We start from the raw sequence: 27,437 nt of genomic DNA, 5'->3' as shown, positions 1-27,437 counted from the left end.
TTCTTCCCTAGCTAGGGGCAGACAACCTTAGAAATTGTCCTATCCCTTTTAAAGATGACCCCACCTCACCTAGAGCCCAACTTCCATTGACAGATACTTCCTTTATACATATTACAGATATTCAGTTAGACTGGCTGAGAAATCATTCTTTTAAGGGAACTTCACATATTTCTCCTGTGATTAATTATGTGAGATCTTGATATTCAGTTATCAAAGGGACAAAATTATTTCCAAATTCATAGTTGAGAAAGCCAGACTACAGCCACCAAGTACTGCCAAAGGATTTTCAATTTGATCCTGTAAATAAAATTGTGATGATGCCTTTTACATAAAAAGCTACGCAAAGAATTTTCCTCTTGACAAATTTTATAAATGAAATTACTTATATCAAAAATACTGTGTATAAAATAAGAACTCTAAGAAAGTATTTACTTCACCCTGTCTCTGATAATCCTTGATAACTGCTCCTAAGTAAAAACCAAATGTTGAGACTAGGAATTTAAGACAGACCATCCAAAAAGTTTCTGTTATCAAAATTGCCTATTCCAGAATGCTAGTCATTTTCTTAGAAACCTAAAATGTACTGTTTATTCTTTTTAAAGAGTACATTGAACATACAAGCTAACTTTTTCTTAATGACTGTGATTATAAATGGATTTCTATACAATATTGTTCCAATCACTGTTTGGTACTGCTCTCAGAAACTGGAGGGATATAAGACTTACTCCCCCTACAGACTAAGTTACTTAGATACTAAGAGGTTTTTTGAGCCCTTTTCAAAGTTTTCTTCACTTATGGAAATTAGCTACTTTTTTCTCCTGTAGGGATTAAAGAATGTTAGAGAAGTATCTAACACACTGGGCCTTTCATAGATGTCAGTTGCCATTATTATTATATGTTGTCAGCGCCTCTAGAAGCATTCCCTATTTTACTCTCCCCTTCTAATCTGATGTGGGCTAACAAGTCAAATAACCATGGGTCTACAATATCAGGGGTGAGATGAATATAAAAAGCAATGGAAAGGATTATATGTTGCTGGTGGGAGGATAAAAGAATAAAACCACTTTGGAGAATAATTTGGCAACATGTGGTCAAGTTTAAAATGCACATAGACTATATACTCTAGCAATTCCACTCAGGTATATACAAGCACACCTCAGAGATATTGCTGGTTTGATTAGACCACCATGAAGTGACCACCACACTAAGATGAGTCACATGAATTTTCTGGTTTCCCAGTTCATATAAATGTTATGTTTATACCATACTAAGTCTTACTAAATATGTAATGCATTATGTCTAATAACATGTATGTACCTTAATTTAAAAACACTTCATTGCTAAAAAATGCTAATAATCATATAAGCTTTCATGTAAATTACAATAGTAACAACAAAGATCACTGATCAAAATCACCATGATAAATAATGGAAAATTTTGAAATGTGCAAAAATTGCCAAAATATGACATAGAAACATGAAGTGAACAAATGTTGTTGGAAAAATGGCATCCATAGACTTACCTGATGCAAAGTTGTCACAAGCCTTCAATCTGTAAAACTACACATTATCTACGAAAGTGCAATAAAAGGAGGTATGCCTGTACACTAGAAAAGCATCTGCACATGTGCTTAGGAGATAATTATAAGAACATTTTTTGCAATATTATTTATAATAGAGGAAAAAATGGAAAAAACTAGATGTTGATCAATATGAAAATGGATAACATGTGGTTAATTCGTATCACACAATATTCAGCAGTCAGGAAGAACAAACTATAAACACGTGTCAACACTGATAAATTTCAAAAATACTGTTAATTCAAAAAACCAAGATGTAAATTAAATGTTCAACACGATACCATTTACGTGAAAGCTAGCAACAGAAAATAAACTATATATTCTTAAAAGACACATAAACTCTTGGTAAAATAGAATTAAAATGGAAAGGCACAATAAACACCAAATTCAAGATAGCAGTTATTTCTAGGGAAAAACAATAGTGGGTTGGGGAAGGACACAAACAAGGGCTTTTTTATTATCTATGCTTTATTCCTTTAAAAAACAAATCTGAAACAAGGCAAAGTTTAACAAATGCTGGTGGTTGGTCTATATAAATGTGTTATATTTTATTCTTTTCCATAGAACTGGAATACATTTCATTTTTAAAGTGTAAATAGAAAAACACAGTCCAAGGAGGTAAAGCAGAGCAGAAATCCAGGAATCTCCCACAAAATTCAGGAGTATTGGCAAGCTTATTCTCATTCCTGTTTCCTATGGTCTACATGAATTTGAGGTAGTCTGCAACTAACAAAAAGGTCATAGACAAAAACTGATTTTTTTTTTCATTCTTAAAGAGATTTAATTATCTGAATTGCATAAAAGGGAGCAGCACACATGTAAAAACTGATTTTGTATCAGTGTTTGGAATATATATTTATTGATAGAAGTTTTAAAAACTCCAACTCATCTTTCAGGATTCATTTTAGATGTTAGCCTGTTTCAATGGTGTTTTGACTCTGACAGAACAGTAAGAACTTTCTCTAAATGTCCATAACACTTTGTACATGTCTCTACTACTTATCAAGTTACTAATAATTGTTTCTGGAAATGTCTTTTCTACTTGAATTCTTAAGACTATATCTCATTTTTTAAAAATATTCACAGCATCTTAGTATACTGCCTGCTGACTAATAAATATCAAACGAATGTCAAAAATAAAGTATAACTAAACCAAGAGCTGAAAGTGAACAGTGGAAAATTCTAAGTATATAAACTTTACTATATGGATTTTTGATATCTGTTTTGCCTATTCTGACTTCTCAATCCTGTTCGACTTAAGTTTGTGATACTTGAGAACAAAATATTGAAGTTATATATCCTTCGGGCTTAACTTCAAATTAAAAACAAATCCAGAAAGAAGTCACCAAATGTTATCTGTTTTTCCACGATTTCTTGTTCAAGTAAGGCATGGTGGTGGTGGTGGTTTAGTCGCCAAGTGATGTCCGACTCTTGCAACATCATAGACTGTAGCCTGCCAGGCTCCTCTGTCCAAGGGATTCTCCAGGCAAGAATACTGGAGTGGGTTGCCATTTCCTTCTCCAGGGGATCTTCCCCACCCAGGAAACAAACCCGGGTATCTTGCACTGCAGGCAGATTCTTTACCAACTGAGCTATGACGGATGCCCAATTAAGATATCCGTGTATGCAATCAGAGTACAAGGAGTAACAATACCAAGGTTCTTCTGTTTACCTGTAACATTCTGTATTGCCCCACACTTTAACGGAAAAATGATGCTATGAAAGTATATAACAAAAATGTCACTTTAACATTTTTTTTTCCTGCTCTAGTTACTTGAATATTGGCGTTACCAATGATTAAGGGGAAAGCGAAGTAAATTTTATTGATTACCTACCGAAATGCCCAGGCACTACACTAGTCACTTTGCACAATGCAGTTAACTCATACAGTTCTGTAGGTAGCTACAAATTAGAAAAACAAACTCACAACTAGTAAGAAACAACATTTCACTGTCTTTATGTTACAAGGAATGAATACAAAAATGCACTGGAAAATGTACCTGCCTTTCATGTTTAAGAATAAAATATGAAATAGTAGTATAACGTTTTACACTGTTGCTAAATTTGATTTATGGTAGATACACAAATTTAACAAAAAGATGGCAATAAAATTACCTGCACTGTTATTGTCATCATCCTGTTCAATGAAGACATGATCCAGAATAAAGCTGAGCAACTCAGACTGTAATGAAGAATCAGGGGTGTAAACTAATGGCTCTAACATGTCACGCCCTCCTGACATAATCTGATGGCTGAAGATCATCAAAATATCACATAGAATAGTGAAGGCCTATTATAAAAAAAAAGGGGGGGGGGATAGCATACCATAAACCAAAGTTCTTCACAAACTGCCACAAATAACTTACATATTTAACATGGAAATAAAATCCAACTCTCTGCATTTGAAACTCAGTAAAGCAATGGCTATTAAGACTTTCCTAAGACTTTAAGAGTGAAATTTTTGCAAAAATAACTACTGATATTTGCACTGTGATCTACTAAATGCAAGGTAATATCACAAATATTCTTTTTAATTTTCAGTAACTTTTAAGTGATTTGTACAATATGTTAATATCATCAAAACATGCAGTCAGAACTCAATCGCATGTCTTCTGACTCCAAATCCCACACTAAATCACAATGTCTCATGATATAAATTCTCAAATATGAATTAATGTATAAACTTGATACCATTCTTCTCTTCTATGGAAGAAAAACACTTAAACCAAGAAGATGGATATCTCCTAGAAGATCTCTTAGAAGAGAGATCACAAAATCTTACTGTCAGTATGTGTGGTGATTAAGTAGAAAAAAACATAACCAAGTATGGGCCTGTGAACTAATCACCAGGCAAAGCAGATCTTAATAATAGCTTTGCCTTTTTGGAACGAACCACATTTATTTTCTCTTATGCTTTTATCTCTTCCTTTGGTCTCTTCCTCTCATTTTACTACCACAGAAATAATTTATACCTATCAGGATATTTGAGTTTACAAATTTTTGCAACATACACAGTAAGTATACAAAGTCATAAGCACGGTGACATTTACTAATTAGGTGAACTGGCAGGTCTTGTGAGCTAACCAGGACATATCCCTGGAGGCTATTAGGAAGACTAATAATACACAGGTTATTTAATAACCAAATAGGTAATCTCCAAGTCTTAAAAAACTGATTATACATAAAGGAGATTACACACAATAACCCATACGGAATTATGTGAAATAAGGAATATTAAGCTGAATATCTTGTTGGCCTATGAAAATATATCAAGTAATACTTCACGTATTAAGTTTGGATCAGTGTATACTGAATTTAACTCAGATGACCATTATATCTACTACTGTGGGCAGGAATCCCTTAGAAGAAATGGAGTAGCCATCATGGTCAACAAAAGAGTCCGAAATGCAGTACTTGGATGCAATCTCAAAAATGACAGAATGATCTCTGTTCGTTTCCAAGGCAAACCATCAATATTACAGTAATCCAAGCCTATGCCCCAACCAGTAACGCTGAAGAAGCCGAAGTTGAATGGTTCTATGAAGACCTACAAGACCTTTTAGAACTAACGCCCAAAAAAGATGTCCTTTTCATTACAGGGGACTGGAATACAAAAGTAGAAGTCAAGAAACACCTGGAGGAACAGGCAAATTTGGCCTTGGAGCACGGAATGAAGCAGGGAAAAGGCCAATTGGTCATAGCAAACACCCTCTTTCAACAACACAAGAGAAGACTCTACACATGGACATCACCAGATCGTCAACACCGAAATCAGATTGATTATATTCTTTGCAGCCAAAGATGGAGAAGCTCTATACAGTTAGCAAAAACAAGACCAGGAGCTGACTATGGCTCAGATCATGAACTGCTTATTGCCAAATTCAGACTTAAATTGAAGAAAGTAGGGAAGACCACTAGACCATTCAGATATGACCTAAATCAAATCCCTTATGATTATACAGTGGAAGTGAGAAACAGATTTAAGAGACTGATCGATCTGATTAGAGTGCCTCATGAACTCTGGACAGAGGTTCGTGACATTGTACAGGAGACAGGGACCAAGACCATCCCCATGGAAAAGAAATGCAAAAAAGCAAAATGGCTGTCTGAGGAGGCCTTACAAATAGCTGTGAACAGAAGAGAAGCGAAAAGCAAAGGAGGAAAGGAAAGATATAAGCATCTTAATGCAGAGTTCCAAAGTATAGCAAGGAGAGATAAGAAAGCCTTCCTCAGAGATCAATGCAAAGAAATAGAGGAAAACAACAGAATGGGAAAGACTAGAGATCTCTTCAAAAAAATTAGAGATTCCAAGGGAACATTTCATGCAAAGATGGGCTCGATAAAGGACAGAAATGGTAGGGACCTAACAGAAGCAGAGGTGGCAAGAATACACAGAAGAACTGTACAAAAAAGATCTTCACGACCAAGATAATCACGATGGCGTGATCACTCACCTAGAACCAGACATCCTGGAATGTGAAGTCAAGTGGGCCTTAGAAAGCATCATTACGAACAAAGCCAGTGGAGGTGATGGAACTCCAGTGGAGCTCTTTCAAATCCTGAAAGATGATGCTGTGAAAGTGCTGCATTCAATATGCAAGCAAATTTGGAAACTCAGCAGTGGCCACAGGACTGGAAAAGGTCAGTTTTATTCCAATCCCAAAGAAAGGCAATGCCAAAGAATGCTCAAACTACCACACAATTGCACTGATCTCACATGCTAGTAGTGTCATGCTCAAAATTCTCCAAGCCAGGCTTCAGCAATACGTGAAGCGTGAACTTCCAGATGTTCAAGCAGGTTTTAGAAAAGGCAGAGGAACCAGAGATCAAATGGCCAACATCCGCTGGATCATGGAGTAAGCAAGAGAGTTCGAGAAAAACATCTATTTCTGCTTCATTGACTATGCCAAAGCCTTTGACTGTGTGGATCACAATAAACTGTGGAAAATTCTGAAAGAGATGGGAATACCAGACCACCTGACCTGCCTCTTGAGAAACCTGCATGCAGGTCAGGAAGCAACAGTTAGAACTGGACATGGAACAACAGACTGGTTCCAAACAGGAAAAGGAGTACGTCAAGGTTGTATATTGTCACCCTGCTTATGAGAAACACTGGGCTGGAGGAAGCACAAGGTGGAATCAAGATTGCTGGGAGAAATATCAATAACCTCAGATATGCAGATGTCACTACCCTTACGCCAGAAAGTGAAGAGCAACTAAAAAGCCTCTTGATGAAAGTGAAAGAGGAGAGTGAAAAAGCTGGCTTAAACCCAACATTTAGAAAACTAAGATCATGGCATATGGTCCCATCACTTCATGGCAAATAGATGGGGAAACAATGGAAACAGTGACAGACTTTATTTTGGGGGGTTCCAAAATCACTGCAGGTGGTGACTGCAGCCATGAAATTAAAAGACGCTTACTCCTTGGAAGGAAAGTTATGACCAACCTAGATAGCATATTATAAAGCAGAGACATTACTTTGCCAACCAAAGTCCGTCTAGTCAAGGCTATGGTTTTTCCAGTGGTCATGTATGGATGTGAATGAGTTGAACTGTGAAGAAAGCTGAGCGCCGAAGAATTGATGCTTTTGAACTGTGGTGCTGGAGAAGACTCTTGAGAGTCCCTTGGACTGCAAGGAGATCCAACCAGTCCATTCTAAAGGAGATCAGTCCGGGTGCTCACTGGAAGGATTGATGCTGAAGCTGAAACTCAAATACTTTGGCCACCTCATGCGAAGAGTTGACTCACTGGAAAAGACTCTGATGCTGGGAGATTGGGGTCGGGAGGAGAAGGGGACAACAGAGAATGAGATGGCTGGATGGCATCAACGACTCGATGGACATGAGTTTGACTGAACTCCAGGAGTTGTTGATGGACAGGGAGGCCTGGCGTTCTGTGATTCATGGGGTCGCAAAGAGTCGGATACAACTGAGCGACTGAACTGAACTGAACTGATACTTCATTAAAAGGGCTTCTCAGGTGATGCGGTGGTAAAGAATCCGCCTGCCAACGCTGGAGACACAAGTTCGATCCCTGGGTTGGGAAGATCCCCTGGAGGAGGAAATGGCAATCCCGTCTAGTACTCTTGCCTGGAAAGTCCCATGGACAGAGGACCCTGGCGGGCATGAGTCCAGAGGTCCATGGCGGGCATGAGTCCAGAGGTCCATGGCGTTGCAGAGTCAGATATGACTGAGCAACTGAGTGCGCGAAGATGTACACACACTCACATATATACTTCATTAAAATCCTATAATAAGATTTTTAACTATAAAATCATTTTACTATATTGATACCTTCTGAAATTCTGTACCTCTCATCAGAATTGTAGAGAAGAAAATTCACGTCCCAAGTCCTTTATTGTTACAGTTCAAAACTAAATAGGCTCTTGGCCCCAGGATCAGAATTTATTTTACAGGTGAGAAAACTACCATGGCACCAGGTAACAATGCATTTTCAGAATGAGATAGTTGGCAGGAATGGAATTAAGAGAGCGTATGAGGTGGGAAGGTAACACCTTGAAGACAGGGAGTGATTAAAATTTTATTTCAGACAAAATCCACGTAAGAAAAAAAACTTTACACAATCAGAACAGGCAGGAATGCCAAGATCTGATAATATTTTCAGCGATAACAAAATCGGATGGACCTTTCCCTCCCTGAGGCAGACTTGCTATACCTGTTGCTTTCAGGAATAACTTACATAACTGCATACACCTACTTTGTATATATGGGTTTGTTTACCAAGTGTGGCATAAAGAAACAGTAACACCGAATGACTGCCATATGAGAGTAATCAATAATGCTCCAAATGGACTTAATATTACTTAATTTTTTTAGCATGGTATATATACAGACAAATACAAGATATTTCTAGCTTGCCCAATTTTAGCATTACTTAAATTTTCTGTATTAGTTCAAATATTTGTTCAGGGTTGCTTACAAAAATTGCTATCTATAGTAGTTACTAACCTGTTCTTTAACAGTAGTATTCACATTGGTCAGGTAATGCTGACATATTTGACAGAATACCCTCATTTGTTTTTTTAAACGCAGCAAGTCCTCCTTGAAAAAAATTTAACAATAACGTTTTAAAATACTGTACTAAAAACTCATTCAGTATTTAAGATATTTTAAATTACATAAAGATCATCATATATTTAATTGAGCTAACTTTGTACATTAGATTTAAATACTTCTTTAGCATTTATCAAAAAGTAAAAAAAAAAAAAAAAAGCACTTTTAAAATCTCAACAAATTGCGCCTTAAAAATACCCAGTATATTAACAGATAAAATCCTAAATGATCTTTAGAATGATAAAAAAACTTATATGACTATATATGGCTATCCATATAAATCCACTGCTTCAGAATGTTTAATAGGATTTACGCTCCATCCTTGCTTTGTAATTTGATGGCTGGCCAAGTGATGAATGGAATAAATTAAATGATTTTTTAAAGGGGGACAGTATCTTTCGTTTGTTGGATACTGACTGTGCTTTTAAAAACAGAGAGGGGCCTAACAAAAATTAGTTTCATGGTATTACTCCACTTAAGGAAAACAAAAACAACTTAAGTCTCTAGTAAACCTACACTAAAAGGATGAATCTTTTTCTAGATTTTTTTAAAGAAGTTTTTTCTTTTTATAAATACTTACCAATTAATTTCAAATAGAAAAATACTCTATAAAGATCATCCACACTAATTTATTTGAGGCATTGCCTTTGCCCATCTCCTGATACTGAATGCCAAATGACAGAATATTAGTACACATTCAGTGTATGTAATAGACAAGTTAAAATAACAGATTCAACTTGGAGATCGCTTTGGTAAAGAAAACTCAACCAGTTCAGCATAATAATTTTATATATAATAACCTTCATTTTTACCCTTTTTCCCCCTCTACTAAACGTATTACCTTTTTACATGTTAATTTTTAACTCAATGCTTCTGATTTAGGAGCGCAATCATATCTGCTAATACATAGTCACTGGACCTACTACAAGTTTGATATTGAATTAAATAAAGGTTTTGAGTGTCTGACAAAAAGTACACTATTTTAACAGTACTATATTGTTTTCTGCAAGAGGGAAATATCCATTTGTAGATATAACAGCATCATGTACTTAAAAATCTCAAAAAAATTCTAAAGTTATTCTGTGATTTTATGTAAAACAAACTTATCGAGAGGATTCCTTCTTTAGAAAATAACTACAAACAACTAATTCTACATCTTACAAAAATTACTTAATGTTTATAAAAATGTGCTCAAATAATATCTAAGGCAACATGTGCTGCAACAAGTACGATGTTTAAGTTTCTAATTTACAAATGAAAATGTCAGTACTGTTTAGTTCAATTACTAAACACATCAGTGATTACAATTATGGATAAAATGTTGAAAGTTCTATGACCTAGTAGCTGGCACACTGCACTCAACCAAAAGTGATTTTTCATGAATTTGGAACATCAGTAGAGAGATCCCAGTATGAATAAGACGATCCCCAAACAATACCAAGGTACAAGATCTAGGGACAGGTAGCTTGTAATAATTAACTTATGGAACCCAATAGCTGTATCTGTCTGTTTTGAAAGTTCTTGGTCATAATTTACAAAATCTATAGTTCTTCATGCATCCAGAACTTTTGAGAATGATGTGGAAATCCATAAATTATGCCACCTACAAATGTGACTTTTTAATTTAAAACCATTCTCTAAACAAATGTTTAATGTTCTTTCACGGACTAATATCAAACTACAAATAACTATTTTTAAAAGTATACATGCCTAAATAGAAAATACGCAAGACTTTATTGAAATAATCAGTCTTATGTTTAAGTTTGCTGAAAACTTAGTAATATTTAATAAAGACACCACTGAACTACCACAAACCTTTGTAGAGCTGCTTTCAGTTATCTTTGCAAGCTGCCAAAGGATTACATAGTGAGTACACTGCAGTGCGTGAATAACAATCTATGAAGGAACAAAAAGAGCACAATTAAATTTTAAAAGTCACATATCTTCATTCTCAAAGTGAAATATATAACTTGTAAATAAATAAAAACCTGTTCAGGCATGTCTCCATTTTCAATTCCGGTTTTCAACAGTTTGTAATTACAAGCAAACAAATCCCACTTTGAAAGATCATGGGCACTGTAAAAAAAAGAATTAAGTTATATTAAAAATTTAAGCTTAACCACATCTGTTCTGGACTTGACTGCTAACAGAATACTGTTAAAGTAAAATATAGTAAACTTCCTAACATGTACCCACAAGAACAAAAAAAGTGTACTTTAAAAAAGTATATTAGTTGAAAAAAAATTTGTTTCTCATGTTCAAAGTATGACTCCAAACACTTTTTTCCCAAAAGCACAAGAAACCCAGCAAAAAATATGACATTATAATCCCAAAACATGTAAGTTGGTTCTGATTTTGATAGGTTTAAAAAATCAGAAACTTTTTTTTTAAATTGGAGGCAAATTACTTTACATTAATATATTGGTTGGTTTTGCCATACATTGACACGAATCTGCCCCGGGTGTACATGTGTTTCCCCTCTTGAACCTCCCTCCCACCTCCCTCTTCCCCATATAGATTCAACTTACTTATGAAAAGCAGTGATTCGCTTCAACGTTGACAATACCTGATATGCATCATCTTCATCAGGTTCTTCACCCTATAAATGTTAATTATACCATATTAAACATTAGTAATTACAAAAGTGAAAAATCTTAAGCTATTTTACACTTATGATACCACCCTAAAAAGAAAGAATAACATAAAATATCACAGTAGTATCTTTTTCTACCCATCTCCTAGAATAATGAAAATAAAAACAAAAATAAACAAAGGAGACCTATTTAAACTCAAAAGTTTTTGTGTAGCAAAAGAAACAATAAACAAAACACCACCCACAGACTGGAGAAAATATTTGCAAATAATGTGATCAACAAGGCATTAAGTCTCCAAAATTACAAACACCTCATGATGCTTAACATCATCAAAACAAGCAACTGAATCAAAAAACAGGCAGAAGAACTAAATAGACATTTCTCCAAAGAAGACATACAGATGGCCAAGAGGCACATGAAAAGATTCTCAACATTGTTAATTATTAAGAGGAATGAAAATCAAAACTATGAGGTATTACTTCACCTCAGTCAAAATTGCTACCATCAAAAAATCTATAAACAATAAATGCTGGAGAGGGTGTAGAGAAGGGAATCTTTGTGGGAACTCTTGTGGGACGAAACCTGGTATGGCCACTATGGAGAACAGTAAGAAGGTTCCTAAAAAACTAAAAGTAGAGCTACATATGATCCAGCAATCCCACTCCCAGGAAGGAACCAGAGAAAAACACGGTCCAAAAGGATATATGCACCCCAATGTTCGTTGCAGCACTGTTGATAGTAGCCAAGACACAGAAGCAGCCTAAATGTCCATCAGACAGAGGAATGGATAAAGAAGATGTGGTACATATATACAATGGAATATTACTCAGCCATAAAAAGAATGAAGTAATGCCATTTACAGCAACATGGATGGACCTAGATATTGTCATGCTGAGTAAAGTAAGTCAGACAGAGAAGGAGAAATATATGACATCCCTATTGTGTAGAATCTAAAAAGAAATGATACAAATGAACTTACTTACAAAACAGAAACAGACTTAAAGAACAATGTATGATTGCCAGGTGGAAGAGGGATAGAGGGAAAGGATATGTAGGGAGTTTGGGATGGACAGGTACACACCACTATATTTAAAATGACTAACTGTATAGGTTCTACTGGATAGCACATGGAACTCTGCTCAATGTTATGTGGCAGCATGGATGGGAGAGGAGTTTGGAGGGAGAAGGAATATATGTATATGTATGCCTAAGTCTCTTTGTTGTCCACCTAAAACTAACACATCATTGTTAATCAGCTATACTTCAATATAAACCCTTTTTTAAAAGATAAAAGAATCATATCCAGCCAAGGTTAGAGCCAATAAAAATTTTAACTAAAAATGTAATCATTTTTAGTTAAAATCAACATATTTACACAAAACCTCCAATTAAGCAAAACTTAGTAAGCATGAAATGTTACACAGAGAAATAAGAAAGTTTAAGAACCAATTGTTAAACAAAATAACTGGAAATTACAAAAGTTTGTATCATTTTTGCAGCATTTATAACAAAAGTGATGTGGAAAAGCCTAAATGCAATAATCTGAGAATCATGAGTTTTTATTTTATGCAAATCAACTCAACTGTTGAGTCTATCTTTCCAGAAAAAAGATAAAAACCACAATAAAAATACAAGTATATTTGAATATCATGCTTAAGCCTCTTTGGAAATAGAACTGAACAATGAAACACCAAAATGAACAGTTGCTGTAATTTATCAAGGCTTTATAATATCAAAGATCATAAATAAATCAACTTCCAAACCATTAAGAAATAGCCCCATTTTTGAGGTTACATGGTAACAATCTAGCTCAACTTTTCTGTTCCCTGTTCCCTAACAGCCTCCTGTTCAACTAAACCCTGGAAACTTTCCAGATCATTTCTTTAAATTAAAAAAAAAGGGAAAAGTGTTAATTTTGCTTTCACCATCTCTTAAGTTACAGATTCTTGCCACCTCCCTCACTTGGTGGAGAAAAAACAGAATCATAGAACAGAAAGTCTGAATCTCTTTTCAACATACTACTAAGGACTATCACCAAGACTGTGACTGACCTGGTTATGGAGAGGGTAGGGGTGGGTGGGGCCAGAGTGGGGGACAACTGACAAAATACTTGTAATACATACCTCCTGCAGAAAATCTTCAAGAAGCCGGTTAAATTTATCTGCCAACTCATCTATCAGTTGACTTCTTGAAATATCTACTCTGTTGAAAATTGTGAACTCTTCATTACAGAGTGCATGGTAAGTTTTAGAACATGCTTCCAAAACATCTGTATCTGTGTGCTTCTCTACAATATTCCGTATCTGTCGTAATAAGGCATCCAAATGCTGCAAAATCGAAGTTTCTTCATTAAAACTAAGGCATGTATGATGACAGGCATAAAATGACTGCACAACTGGGGTGAAAACCTTCAAATACAGTAACTTTACAACAGTAGTCAAAATAAAAAAACGCACTAACCCACCCAAACTTATTTCCCCTACTTCAACAGGAATAATATTACCTATCTCACAGGGCTTTGATAAGATGTTAATACATAAAAATATATATGTTCCTGGAACACAGTAAATGCATTCAATGAATATAGCTGTTTCATTTTGCAATTGTTCTTATCCAGTTACCCACCTCCAATCTCCATAAATGGTCAGTGACATAGTAACATAATGTCTAGGAAGGAGGGTATTGCTATTAACATGAATCAAAGGGAAACCTCATTAGTGTTATTCTCTAAATCCAACTTATCTAAAATATGTAAGGCATACAAGATATGTTTCCTTTATATTAAATGCTATGAAAACATATTTCAAAAAATATAAATAAGCAATATGATGGGACGAACTATATTAACAATTTTTCTTCAAGGTTTATTATATACAGAAACACCCTACCTTTTCTAATCTTCCAGTGGTATATATTTCCAAATCAAAGTACTGCGGCAACTGCAACAAGTTAGTCACCTTTTCAGCATCTATAGAGTACTTTGAAATAAAAAAAATTGTGTCAAAAATATCACAATAATGGTAAGGAAATACTATAAGTAGAAAATTCTGTATGGCATTTCCAAACAAAACCTATACTTTCTTAACAACACTCTTGATACTGACACAAACTTACCTTAGCTAATAACTGAGGAAGGGCCACAGCAAAAAGTTCAGTGATTTTTGTCCTGTCATCCAACTGGGTCTTCTTCTCCTTTGCTGTAAGCACCTAAGGAAACACAACAAAGTTTCCAAGTATTTATTAATAAGCCCATTGACACTGTTAGGTGCTCAAGTTAAAATATTCAAAATAAGTAATAAGTGGCATTTTAAATGATGGATACAAAAATTTCTACTATAAAATTGAAACCCAGAAGTAACAAAGAGAATAGCCTGCACATTATTTTTTTAAAAAACCTTGACTAGTTCGAGACAAAATCAATACCAAATTAGACTAACCTACCCTAACTTTGGATGAAAAGAAAAGCAGCTAGGAAATACAGTTTATTAGTTTATATAGTCATTGAAGTGAGTAGGATTTCAGTCAACTGTAAGTTGTGCCACGATCCACGGACTATGAATTCAATATAATTAACTACTAGTAATTAAAAAAAGAACAACAACAAAAAACAAAAACAAAGAGAATGGAATGCATCACGTAAATTGCAATATTGTAACTTATATTGTACAACTGCTTCAATTATATACAAAAACATATATAGATGTGTACTAGGTCACAATATAGAAATTATTTTTGTGCTTCACAAAGTTTGAAAGTTTGTGCAACTGTTGGTCTACAATACATGTGAACTTTGAAATAATGCATTAAAATTTAATCCCAGTAAACAGAAATTTCCCCCATTTTAATGAATGATGATCTTACTTTTATTAAAAGAAAGTAAATCTGTAAATAAATCAAAAAAGACAAATAAACCATTCTAAAATGATGCACAGCAAGCAATCTTTACAGAGACTGACAATCATTGTAGTAAACTAACAAAGTATCTTATAGAAGGAATGCAGACTTCCCAAACTGCTAATGCTTTAAAATTTACTTCTAACATATTTATAAGCAAAGATCACCTAAAAAATAACATTTAAGATTCAAAAATTTGATTATATAGCTACAAATAAGAACTTTAAAAAAGATATTTAAAAAGAGACATATAATTTAGAACACTGAAAATATGTTGCCATACCCTTTTTCCTGTCCCTCTCCCCACAGGAGGATGACATTCAGCAGCTTGTCTAATAGTACAAAGCATTATTTCAATCAGAGCACTCTCTTGTCTGTCTGTGAGCGCTGGGAAAAAAATAATCAGAAAAAGTTAACCTATTTTTTTCTCTATATGCCATTTATAATCATTACATAACAGTTCTTGTGCCTGTGACAGAATCTGACCTAACGTACTAAAGAAAATCCTATTACTATATCACAAAAAGGATCAGAACAAGTTAAAACTTACTAAACATTATAAATCTGTAAACCACCAGTCCACAATTTGAGAAATGAAAATATGAACAGATACAAAAAAATGAAATAGAATAAAACATAATAAATATTGACAGGAACTGTACCTTTCTAATATTCATGTGTATGAAAACAAAATTACCCAAAGACTTTGAATCAACTATTTTAATGCTAAAATGGAATAAGTAAGATCTGTTTTCAAAATTACCTAGATAACAAAAATACCGTAATTAAACATCCTTACCTTCCTCTCCACTAAGTGGCTCCTCCAGCAACAAGCTATTCATACATTCCCAGTCTTTCAGCAGCTCAGTAGCACAGTCCCACATGCTATCCACAAGGTATGCTGCATGCTCATGCAACTAAAATTTAAAAAGAACAATGTGCTCTTAGACAAATATCACACTAGCCTTAATCAAAAGAATGGAAGCTTTGTTGGCACAACACACAAACTCAAACAACAATGTTTTCTAATGTCAAGTAGAAGAAAAGAAAGAGAAGAATTGCCTTAGCTTGCTAAGTGTAAGTAAACACTGTTAGGTATTACCATTTCTCACGACAATCATTCATATGAAAACTGCTTTTGAAGAGACTATATGCATGCATTTAGTTATTACCTGACTCAAAACAGTCATCCTGTTTGAAGTCTCACCCACCGAGTGGACGCACTCCCTGGGACCCTTTCCCAATTCAGACTCCAGATGTGCTGTGACACGGGACTTCCCAGCGCTGTTTAAGTCTGAATGTTGGTCAAAACCCAATTTGGCGATGTACTTTCTGCTCTTTCTATTTCTCTTTTCTTTTAATGTTAGTATATTGAAAGTAAGCTAGATAATTCTTTCATAAATTTCTGTATTATTTATTTGTATATAACGAGTGGCTTACTTTGTCAACAAATCCTTTGAACCTGAAACGAAAGTGTAAACTTTCTGAAAAACATTAATTGGTTCTGTGAGCAGGATTTGTGACACAAAATGCCACTCTTTAAGGAAAAAAGAGATTAAGGTTGATGAAGTTTTTATTCCCAGATTGGAAGATTCACCTTATTGCTCGTTAGTTAGTGAATGGGATTCACTGAACTGTGTGAGAATTGGAACCTTAAATTTTGCGGCTTGTGCTGATTGAGAAAGGTTAAGAATGTGCCGCACTAGGTGAAAGGCTGGATGGTCCTCTCCTTACCGTAAGGCACATGAATTTAACTTAAAATATTCTAATGAGAAGTTAGACATAATTGGAAAAAGAATTATATGATTTTTGAGGACGACTGTCCATGTCATAATGCCAAAATTATATTTTAGTTTATCAAATCACTGTTTAAGTCAGCTCTCCCAGTGTCCCCCACTCCTTTCTTTGCCCTGTTGCTGCCTTACACCCACCCCTCCATCTGCCTCTGTCTCCTCCATCAGCTAATCCCCTTCTAACTTTTCCTATCTGTCAGTGGGGGAGGGGAAGCCCAACTTCCTCCACTGCTTCCCCCACTTTAGCAGTATTTTTTTCCTGCCCTGTTCAGAGTCAACTTGAGCATTATTTGGTCAATATTTTAGCTATAAAATTATGGCTACAGAAACAAAAGATTGCTGGGAGAAATATCAATAACCTCAGATATGCAGAAGACACTACCCTTATGGCAGAAAGTGAAGAAGAACTAAAGAGCCTCTTGATGAAAGTCAAACAGGAGAGTGAAAAAATTGGCTTAAAACTCAACATTCAGAAAACCAAGATCATGGCATCTGGCCCCATCACTTCATGGCAAATAGATGGGGAAACAGTGGCAGACTTTATTTTCTTGGGCTCCAAAATCACTGCAGATGGTGATTGCAGTCATAAATTAAGACGCTTGCTCCTTGGAAGAAAAGTTATGATCAACCTAGACAGCTTATTAAAAGCAGAGACATTACTTTTCCAATAAAGGTCCGTCTAGTCAAGGCTGTGGTTTTTCCAGTAGTCGTGTATGGATGTGAGAGTAGGACTATAAAGAAAGCTGAGAGCCGAAGCACTGATGCTTTTGAACTGTGGTGTTGGAGAAGACTCTAGAGAATCTCTTGGGCTGTAAGGAGATCTAACCAGTTCATCCTAAAGGAAATCAGTCCTGAATATTCATTGGAAGGACTGATACTGAAGCTGAAACTCCAATACTTTGGCCACCTGATGTGAAGAACTGACTCACTGGAAAAGACCCTGATGCTGGGAAAGACTGAAGGCTGGAGGATAAGGGGATTACAGAGGATCAGATGGTTAGATGGCATCATCGACTCAATGGACATGAGTTTGAGTAAACTCAGGGAGTTGGTGATGGACCGGGAGGCCTGGCATGCTGCAGTCCATGGGGTCGCAGAGTTGGACTCAACTGAACTGAACAGAAAGGCAAGATGACTTTTTTGGCACAGGATGGCCATGGTATTCTTTAGACTCTGGAGAAAACTGGTTAAAATGATTTTTTTTTTCCTTTGAAACTGCAAAACCAATTCTTTTTACATATGCAATTAAAAACATCTAGCTTTTTACAAAGGCCTGCCTAGAAAAAAGCTTGAAGTTAACCTTTGCCTGGGCTTTCCAGATGGTACTAGTGGTAAAGAATCTGTCTGCCAATGCAGGAGATGCAAGAGACATGGATTCAATCTCTGGGTTTGGAAGATCCCCTCAAGGATTCCCCTGGGCAGAGGAATTTAACTTAGAATTGGAGCCCTGGTGGGCTACAGTCCATGGGGTCACAAAGAGTTTGAGAGGACTGAAGCAATTTAGAACACACAACCTTTGCCATGTCCTTGAAATACAGAGCCTAACTTGCCTGAGACCTCAGCTTTGGGCAAATGAAAATTTCAATCCAAGATAAAAAAAAAAAGGGACAGAGAAAAAAGAGTCAAAGAGACATTTTAAATCTCAAGTGGAAAACTATGAGATCCTCTGTCTGTCTGTCTGGATTTATCTATGTCTCAGTGTGTGTCTTTGTTTTTGCATAATATGAGGTTAATTTGTAAATGAGCTTTAATTTAATTGGCTTAAAGAAAATAAGCGCTTACAGATCAAACAATTACAAGAGAAATTAACCTAAATGAATTTCAGCTTCACGTAAACTGTGACATATTCAATATCAAATATCTAGTATTAATGCTTGTTTGCAAATCTAATTAAGACATGTCTGAGTCATCAACATTGTGTAATACTTTTATTGTGCCTAGGTTTAATGCAAGCTAAATTTGTCAACAGGAAAGTAACTCGAGTCAAGAAACTTTCAAAAAGAAAAACAGAAATGGAACAAGAGCTTTTAGATAAACTCTATTAAGAATAATTATACTTAAGGAACAGCTGTCTAAAATAGTTTCTCCAGATTGGGGTAACTTGAATTTCTATGGTTGTGCTAAACTAAGTGATAAACATTTATTGAAATTTTTCCAAAATTCATTTCAATTCATTTCAAATAAAATAAAAATTTCAAACATTAATTATTGAACACTAAGTTCCTCTTACAGAGAAACTAAAGAGATTTTGGACTATTAATGAATATGTTTGGTGCCATCCTGAGATGTTGTATATAAGAAAGCAAATGCTTTTAGAAATAAAAACTGGTATTTATGTTCACCAATCTACAGAATGCTAATATTAAGGGCAGTTCATGGTTGCTTTGGGAAAATAAGATGTGTGTTTAAAGTAAAAAAAAGAAAGAAAAAAGGTATGAGAAATGAAACAGAATTTTATTAAGAAAAAAGAAAGTAGGTCTTTACCTCTGGAGTGATCTATGTTTACCTTTGAAAGCTTTTGTTAAATTTTGGTTAATCTTTTGCTAACTCTGGTTGTTTCCCAATGACCTATATGATACTATCTGTTATAAACCCTGTTGATATTTTTGGCAAAACTTACTAAAATTAAATTCTAATGAAGTTCTTTTGACCTCTAGTTGACTTTAGGATGCTTCAGAGGGCCCCTGAGACATCGCAAAGAGAAGTATTCAACTACCTGGGTTCATTTGACATGTTAAATTACATGGGAAATATTGCTGAAGGGGAATCTCCTCAGGTTGTACTGTATGGTTGATATTACTAATATCAGTTCAGTTCAGTTGCTCAGTCCGTGTCTGACTCTTTGCGACCCCATGAATCACAGCACCCCAGGCCTCCCTGTTCATCACCAACTCCCGGAGCTCACTCAAACTCATGTCCACCAAGTCGCTGATGCCATCCAGCCATCTCATCCTCTGTTTTCCCCTTCTCTTCCTGCCCCCAATCCCTCCGAGCATCAGAGTCTTTTATAAATATCCTCAAATTATGTAGAATTCATAAAGATATGATATGTTCTGATAAAATGTCAATTATAATTCTAGCTATCATATTCAAGTGTTACATGTCACACCAATCACCAGATTGCTTTTTCAACTGCAATACAATCAGATTTTAAACATGCCTTCAATGGTTAAACTCCAATGCCTTTGAAAGAATGCTGCTACTTCTTCAAAATTTATGGAAAAGACTTTTCTAATATTAACCAGATAAACAAATTTTGTTATTAACAATAAGCTGATACCAAACTGGTATTTGGCTTTCTCTCTTTGTTAAGAGAACAGTTTTTCTTAGAATATGGCTTTTGCTAAGAGATTGTAAATTTCTTTGCCTTTAACTGATTTATATTTGTTTTTAAAATCTTCTAGTATTTTGGTAAAGTAAGTAAGCATTCTCTATGAAGATTATGGTACATGTAGATAAAGCTTCTTCTGCTTCTACAAAATTAACCCCTCACTGTCAAACTACTGCTATCCTGATGCCCTTAAAACATGGCAAATAGTCTACTCCTAAATTGGGGAATTTAAAATGGGTAAGCAACAGCTGTAAATCAAACAGTCAGGGCTATGGGAAATCCAAGACTACCACTTGGCTTTTCCTGGCTCCCTGACAAACCTCATTTTTATTTGATAGGATAAAGCATTCCCTGGCTGCAGGGTTAATGCCCTCACAATGAAAAATGTTTATATTTCACTGAACATTAAATCCTAGTTTTGTTCCTCACTTCTGAGATAGTTCCTTGTTGTTATATTACTAAAAATGTGATTAAGTTGTTAAAGTGAGTGAAGTCGCTCAGTCGTGTCCAACTCTTTGCGACCCCATGGACTGTAGCCCACCAGGCCCCTCTGTCCATGGGATTTTCCAGGCAAGAGTACTGGAGTGGGTTGCCATTTCCTTCTCCAGGAGATCTTCCCAACCCAGGGATCGAACCCTGGTCTCCCGCATTGCAGGCAGATGCTTTAACCTCTGAGCTACCAGGGAATTTAATTAAGTTGTTAAAAAGACGCTCTAATTTTGTTTCTAAAGCGTATGTCAGCAGTAAAGCTTTAGATAAAGATTAAATGCTCCATGCTGTACAACCACGGGATTAACACCTGGATATAATCATTTAACTAAGTTAGATGACCTCGGGTACATAATATACCTAATCAAAGTTCTTGACTTAAATTCTTGCTTGTGACCTTACTAGTAACTGCTAGTTGTATTATTTTCTATTATTTTGTGCCTGTTTCACAAAATTGTTGTCTTTTACATTTCCAAGTATGTGACTGAGCCACTGATAAAATAATGATATATATAGTTCCACAGAACTTGGTATCCGAGAGGGACTAGAGACCACACATAGATTTTTCCAAGGATGCTCAAGTTAATGATATAAAGTGAAGTGAAAGTCACTTAGTCGTGTCCACCTCTTTGCGACCCCATGGATAAAGTCCATGGAATTCTCCAGGCCAGAATACTGGAGTGGGTCCAGGGGATCTTCCCAACCCAAGGATTGAACCCAGGTCTCCCGCATTGCAGGTGCATTCTTTTCCAGCTGAGCCACAAAGGAAGCCCAATGATATAAAATGGTATAGTATTTACACATAACCTACTCTCATCCTTTCATATACTTTGAAAGTGAAAGTCGCCCAGTCGTGTCCGACTCTGCAACCCCATGGACTTTATAGTCCATGGAATTCTCCAGGCCAGAATACTGGAGTGGGTAGCCTTTCCCTTCTCCAGGGTATCTTCCCAACCCAGGGATTGAACACAGGTCTCCCGCATTGTAGGCGGATTCTTTACCAGCTGAGCCACAATGGAAACCCTTCATATTGTATTACATATTATAAGTTATCTAGAGTTGACTCATATACTTTAAATCAACTCTAGATAACTTATAATAAGTAATACAATGCAAATACTACGTGAATAGTTGACAATACATGGCAAATTCAAGTTTGGCTTTTTTAAACGTCTCGAATTTTTTAAAAAATATTTTTAATTCACTACTGGTTGAATCCCCTGTTGGCTGAATCTGTGGATGTAGAATGCAGAGACTGGGGGGGGGGGTGGCAATTGTATTACATAAGTGAACTACTCTCAGTTATAAAATACACTACAAATATATTGTAACATAATGGGAATGGTAATGATTATGTAAAACATAAAATACATGATTACTTATCAATTCACTGACTTCCCTGGTGGCTCAGATGGTAAAAGCATCTGCCTAAAATGCAGGAGACCTGGGTTCGATCCCTGGGTCGGGAAGATCCCCAGGAGAAGGAAATGGCAACCGACCCCAGTACTCTTGCCTGGAAAATCCCATGGACGGAGGAGCTACAGTCCATGGGGTCGCAAAGTCGGATACGACTGACTTCACTTTCACTTTATCAATTCACTATATAAGTAAATCATTTCTCTTCAGTGTGTGAAGCTTTAAAGGGCCCTACAGCTATCCAACACATTTTAGGAGACAAGCATTACCATGATACCAAAACCCATCAAAGACATTATAATTTAAATACACACACATACCAACACACTGCATGAACATGGAGAAAACATTCTCAAAAAAATCAGTAAACTGAAACCAACAATATGTAAAAACGATAACAGATCACAACTACGTAGAGGTTAGGTTATCCTAGGAATGCAAGGTTGAGTCAACATTCAAAAAACCAATCAATATAATTTACCACATTAATGTAGTGAAAGATAAAATAAAGGATAAAGAAAAAGCACTGGACAGAAATCAACATCCACTCATGATAAAACTTCTCAGCACCCACACACTTATGGACAATCAATATTTGACAAATGAGAATAGAATATACAATGGAAAAAAGACAGTCTCTTCAGCAAGTGGTGTTGGGAAAGTAAACCAAAGAAGCTAGAACACACCCTCTCACCACACACAGAAATAAACTCAAAATGGCTTAACGACTTAAATATAAGACAGGACAACATAAAACTAGAAGAAAACATTCTCTGACATAAATAATAGCAATGTGTTCTTAGGTCAATCTCTCAAGGCAAAAGAAATAAAAACAAAAATAAACAAATGCAACCTATTCAAGCTTATAAGCTTTTGCACAGCAAAGGAAAGCATAAACAAAATGAAAAGATAACCTAATGACTGGGAGAAAACATTTGCAAACAACATGATGGACAAGGGCTTAATTGACAGAATATACAAACAACTCATACAACTCAATACAAAAAAAAACAAATAATCTAATCAAAAAATTGACAGAAGACCTAAACAGACATTTCTCCAAAAACATACAGATGGCCAATAGGCACATGAAAAGAAGCTTATCACTGCTAATTATTTGAGAAATACAAATCAAAACTACAATGAGGTACCACCTCACACTGGTCAGAATGGCCATGTCTACAAATAATAAAAGGCTGAAAAGGATGTGAAGAAAAGGGAACCCTCCTACACTGTTGGTGAAAATGCAAATTGGTGCAGTCAATATGGAAAACAGTATGGAGGTTCCTCAAAAAACGAAAAATAGAGTTGCCATATAATTCAGCAATCCCACTCCTGGGCATATATCCAGAGAAAACTATAATTTGAAAAGATGCATGCACCCCTATGTTAACAGCAGCACTATTTTCAATTGCCAAGATATGGAAACAAATTAAATGTCTATCAACACATGAATGGAAGATGTGGTATAGGGACTTCCCTAGCAGTCCCGTTGTTAAGATAATAAAATAATGCCATTTGCAACAACATAGATGGACCTGCTGCTGCTGCTAAGTCACTTCAGTCGTGTCCGACTCTGTGTGACCCCATAGACGGAAGCCCACCAGGCTCCCCCATCCCTGGGATTCTCCAGGCAAGAACACTGGAGTGGGTTGCCATTTCCTTCTCCAATGTGTGAAAGTGAAGTCGCTCAGTCGTGTCCAACCCCTAGCGACCCCACGGACTGCAGCCTACCAGGCTCCTCCATCCATGGGATTTCCTAGGCAAGAGTACTGGAGTGGCTTGCCATTGCCTTCTCCAATGGACCTAGAGATTAGCATTCCAAGCAAAGTCAGAAAGAAAAAGACAAATACCATACGGTATCACTTATATGTAGAATCTAAAATATGATACAAACTTATCTACAAAACAAAACCAGATTTACAGACATAGAGAATAGACTTGCAGTTGCCAAGGCAAAGAAGAGGTGGGGAAGAAAAGAACTTGGCGTTTGGGATTAGCAGATGCAAGCTATATTATATGTAAGAGGGGTAAAAAAGAAGGTTCTAGTACAGCACAGGGAAGTATATTTAATATCCTTTGATAAACCATAACCAAAAAAATGTGAAAAGTATCTATGTGTCAGTGTATATAAATTGATTCACTTTGCTGAATCAATTATGTTTCAATAAAATTAAAAAAAAACTTCTCAACAAAAGAAGGGGTAGGAGGAAACATCCTCAATATAATAAGCAGCTACACAACACCTGTAACTAACAACATAATTAATGCTGAAATACTGGATGCTTTTCCCTTAAGATCCAGAACAATCCAAATCTATCCTCTCTCACCACTTCTATTCAACATTCTACTCAATGTCCTAGCTGGTAAAATAAGGCTGGGGAAACAAATGGTAAAAACATAGGAAAGGAAAAAATAAAATTATCACTACTTGCAAATACCTTGATTGCATATTACAGAAAATCCTAATAATTTTAATAAAAACTTACTTTAAAAGTGAATTTAGCAAAACAGCAGTAAGAAGTCAATAGGCAAAAACCAACTGTATTTCTCTATACTAGAAAACAACAACAATCATCATCACAGGTACCAAATATTGAGAACTAACAAAATGCTAGATCTGTGCTAATAGTTTTATATGGGTTATCTCAGTGCTATCTAAGAAATTGTTATCCACACATTTAGAAGGAAAATGGGCTTAAGTAAGGTTAAGTAACTGAATCAAGGTTATATAAATATGAAGCAGAGAAGTCAAATCGGTACTCAGGTCTTTATAGCTCCAAAATTTATGCTCTTAGCATTACATATAAATCATATTATTTGAGTATCTTATTAACATAAATTGGTAAAACTCTATGTTATCCAACACTTACTGAGATATTTGGAAGATTTTAAGATCTACATCATTTTAACCCCATCTCCGAATTGTTTTGAACATAAGTATAAAATGAACAACATCAACTAACCTCACTTTCCAGAAAGAAAAAAACCAATGTCTTAACAAGGTTGGCATTTGGACCCTGTCGTCCCCTTCTTTTCATCATTCCATCCTCCTCTGGATCTCGACGACTGAAGAGCCTAAGATCAATGCAAAATACTTTTAAAACAAACAAAAAAATGTCCTAGTTAAGAAATTAAAATAAGCTGTCTGGATTTCATCTTTAAGCAACTAACAGAGGAATAAATTGGAGCTGGGTAGGTACAGTACTGTCTAACGTTATACCCAAGTAAACCTTTTCCATTTCATACTTGATGGTACTTTTAAATGTTTCTGAACGATTTCTTTTTGGAATTCTTACTGCATGTTATGCAATCATTTCTTTTTAGAAAAGTACCACAATAACTAACCTATACCATTTATGCACATAAATATATTATAAATATTCTTCTCCTTAAAAATGACATACCTTTTCCTCCTATCTTTCCCTGCACAATTAACCCAAAGTCTGAACTTAGTGGCCTTTTACTATGGATATCATGGTCACTCTTACAAACAACAAAAAAGTAATCACTGAATAACAATGAAAAAAAAATTGTAGCATAAATACTTTGTATCATGTACTCTTAATAAACGTGTCACCTCAAATGAGAATTTTAATAAAATCTTACAAAAATATTGTTTAGTCCATATGTTTCCGTTTTCTTTAAAACTACTACATGATATCTGCTGAATATTTTCAGTGATCAGATATTCACACTGCTACTACCTAATCTGAAGTGTTAAATAGCAATATAAATGTAAACAGACCAAAGGATTCTTGTGGTTCTTATATCAAACTGTTATCAAAGTACTTTTATTATATTCAAAAATATTTTACATAAAAATAGGCTTAAGACCTGTACTGAATAAATTATTAGTAAGTCATATTTATATATATTTTATAACACAATAAATTAGTGCCATTAAAGTGACTTTAGAAAATGAACAATAGAAATGCAGATTTACTTTTTATACAGAAATTCTCCAGCTGCTACTGCTACTGGCCGATGAGCTGAATAAACCAGATGATAGACATTTTCACAATCTTCTGCAGTAAGAACTTCTTCACTACTCCTGAAAACAAATAAGCAATAGCAGTTTTCAAAACAATGTTGTAATTTTAAGTTTACTGGTACAAAAATTCATACTCATACATTAAAAAATAGCACATTTTCACTTTTAAACTTGTGTTAAAAAAAAGGTCATTAAGAAGTTGTTTCAAGAAGAAATCAACCTTACTTGATTATCATCTATTAGTAAAAGCATCCTCTGACAAAGAGCTGAATATTTTGTGAACACCCAATATCAGACCTAAAATTAGAGTGAATATCAGGCGTAAAGAAATATATACTAAGAGAAATAACCACGTGACAAGTGTGCTAAAGGGAAGTGAAGACAAAATAATATAAACTAACACAGAAAATAAAGTAGTGGCTTGCTCAGTGTGTGCGTGTGTCCTCAGTCATGTCCGACTCTGACATCCCATGGACTGTAGCCCACCAGGTTCTTCTGTCCATGGAATTCTCCAGGCAAGAATACTGGAGTGGGTTGCCATTTCCTCCTCCATGGTATCTTCCCCACCCAGGGATCGAACTGGCGTCTCTTGCCTCTGTCTCCTACATTGGCAGGCAGGTTCTTTACCATTTGAACCACTTGGAGCTTAGTTAATAATCAAAGAAAACACTTTGCGTGTATTTCATGGTAACATTAAGGATACAATTTTGCAACGTTAAAATATACTAACACTCTGGTTACCTCACAATGATGAAGACTATTACTTCATTCACCATGTACTAAACATCACATAAAACATTGCAACTGGATGAACCAGGGGGATGGGAGGGGGAGGGAGGTGGGAGGGGGGTTCAAGATGGGGAACACATGTATACCAGGAACGGATTCACGTCAATGTATGACAAAACCAATACAATATTGTAAAGTAATTAGCCTCCAATTAAAATAAATAAATTTTTAAAAATTAAAGAATTTTTCCAAATAATAAAATTTAAGTGCCAAAAATGTTTAATTATAATTTATCATTAAAAAAAACCAACTAACTAAAATATAGTGCTTGTTTTATTGATCTTACTTTAAGAGAAGAAAGGAAACCTAACAAATCTTGGTAAATCAAAGTCATTATTAGGCCCATCAACCACAGAACCCCCAGGGTAATCCTTGCTAGGTTTTCTAAAACAAGACCCTGTGTTTGAAGTTCTAGCCTCTGGCACCTCCTTCCCCCTAAAATGCTTTTTGCTGTTTTATAACTACACATAAACACACACACA

General features: G+C 35.4%; 1 protein-coding gene across 7 annotated transcripts in view; it reads right to left on the bottom strand.

The window, feature by feature from the left end:
* Positions 1-27,437, bottom strand: part of STAG2 (STAG2 cohesin complex component) — a 146,486-nt gene that overhangs the window by 39,010 nt on the left and 80,039 nt on the right. For all 7 annotated transcript variants that reach the window (XM_088833814.1, XM_055393932.2, XM_088833817.1 and 4 more), the window contains 12 exons: positions 26,119-26,226; positions 25,139-25,250; positions 15,943-16,060; positions 15,427-15,530; positions 14,364-14,456; positions 14,138-14,227; positions 13,373-13,576; positions 11,184-11,254; positions 10,644-10,731; positions 10,471-10,551; positions 8,551-8,643; positions 3,695-3,869 (listed from right to left, as the gene is read on the bottom strand). In XM_088833814.1, the coding sequence (XP_088689940.1) occupies positions 3,695-3,869; positions 8,551-8,643; positions 10,471-10,551; positions 10,644-10,731; positions 11,184-11,254; positions 13,373-13,576; positions 14,138-14,227; positions 14,364-14,456; positions 15,427-15,530; positions 15,943-16,060; positions 25,139-25,250; positions 26,119-26,226 (1,337 nt within the window). The remainder of the gene's footprint in view (positions 1-3,694; positions 3,870-8,550; positions 8,644-10,470; positions 10,552-10,643; positions 10,732-11,183; positions 11,255-13,372; positions 13,577-14,137; positions 14,228-14,363; positions 14,457-15,426; positions 15,531-15,942; positions 16,061-25,138; positions 25,251-26,118; positions 26,227-27,437) is intronic.

Source organism: Moschus berezovskii, chromosome X (genome assembly GCF_049115385.1).
Source record: "Moschus berezovskii isolate FMDL1 chromosome X, NW_MosBer_1.0, whole genome shotgun sequence".
NCBI classification, from domain to species: domain Eukaryota; kingdom Metazoa; phylum Chordata; class Mammalia; order Artiodactyla; family Moschidae; genus Moschus; species Moschus berezovskii.
This window is presented reverse-complemented; position numbering and strand designations above follow the sequence as displayed.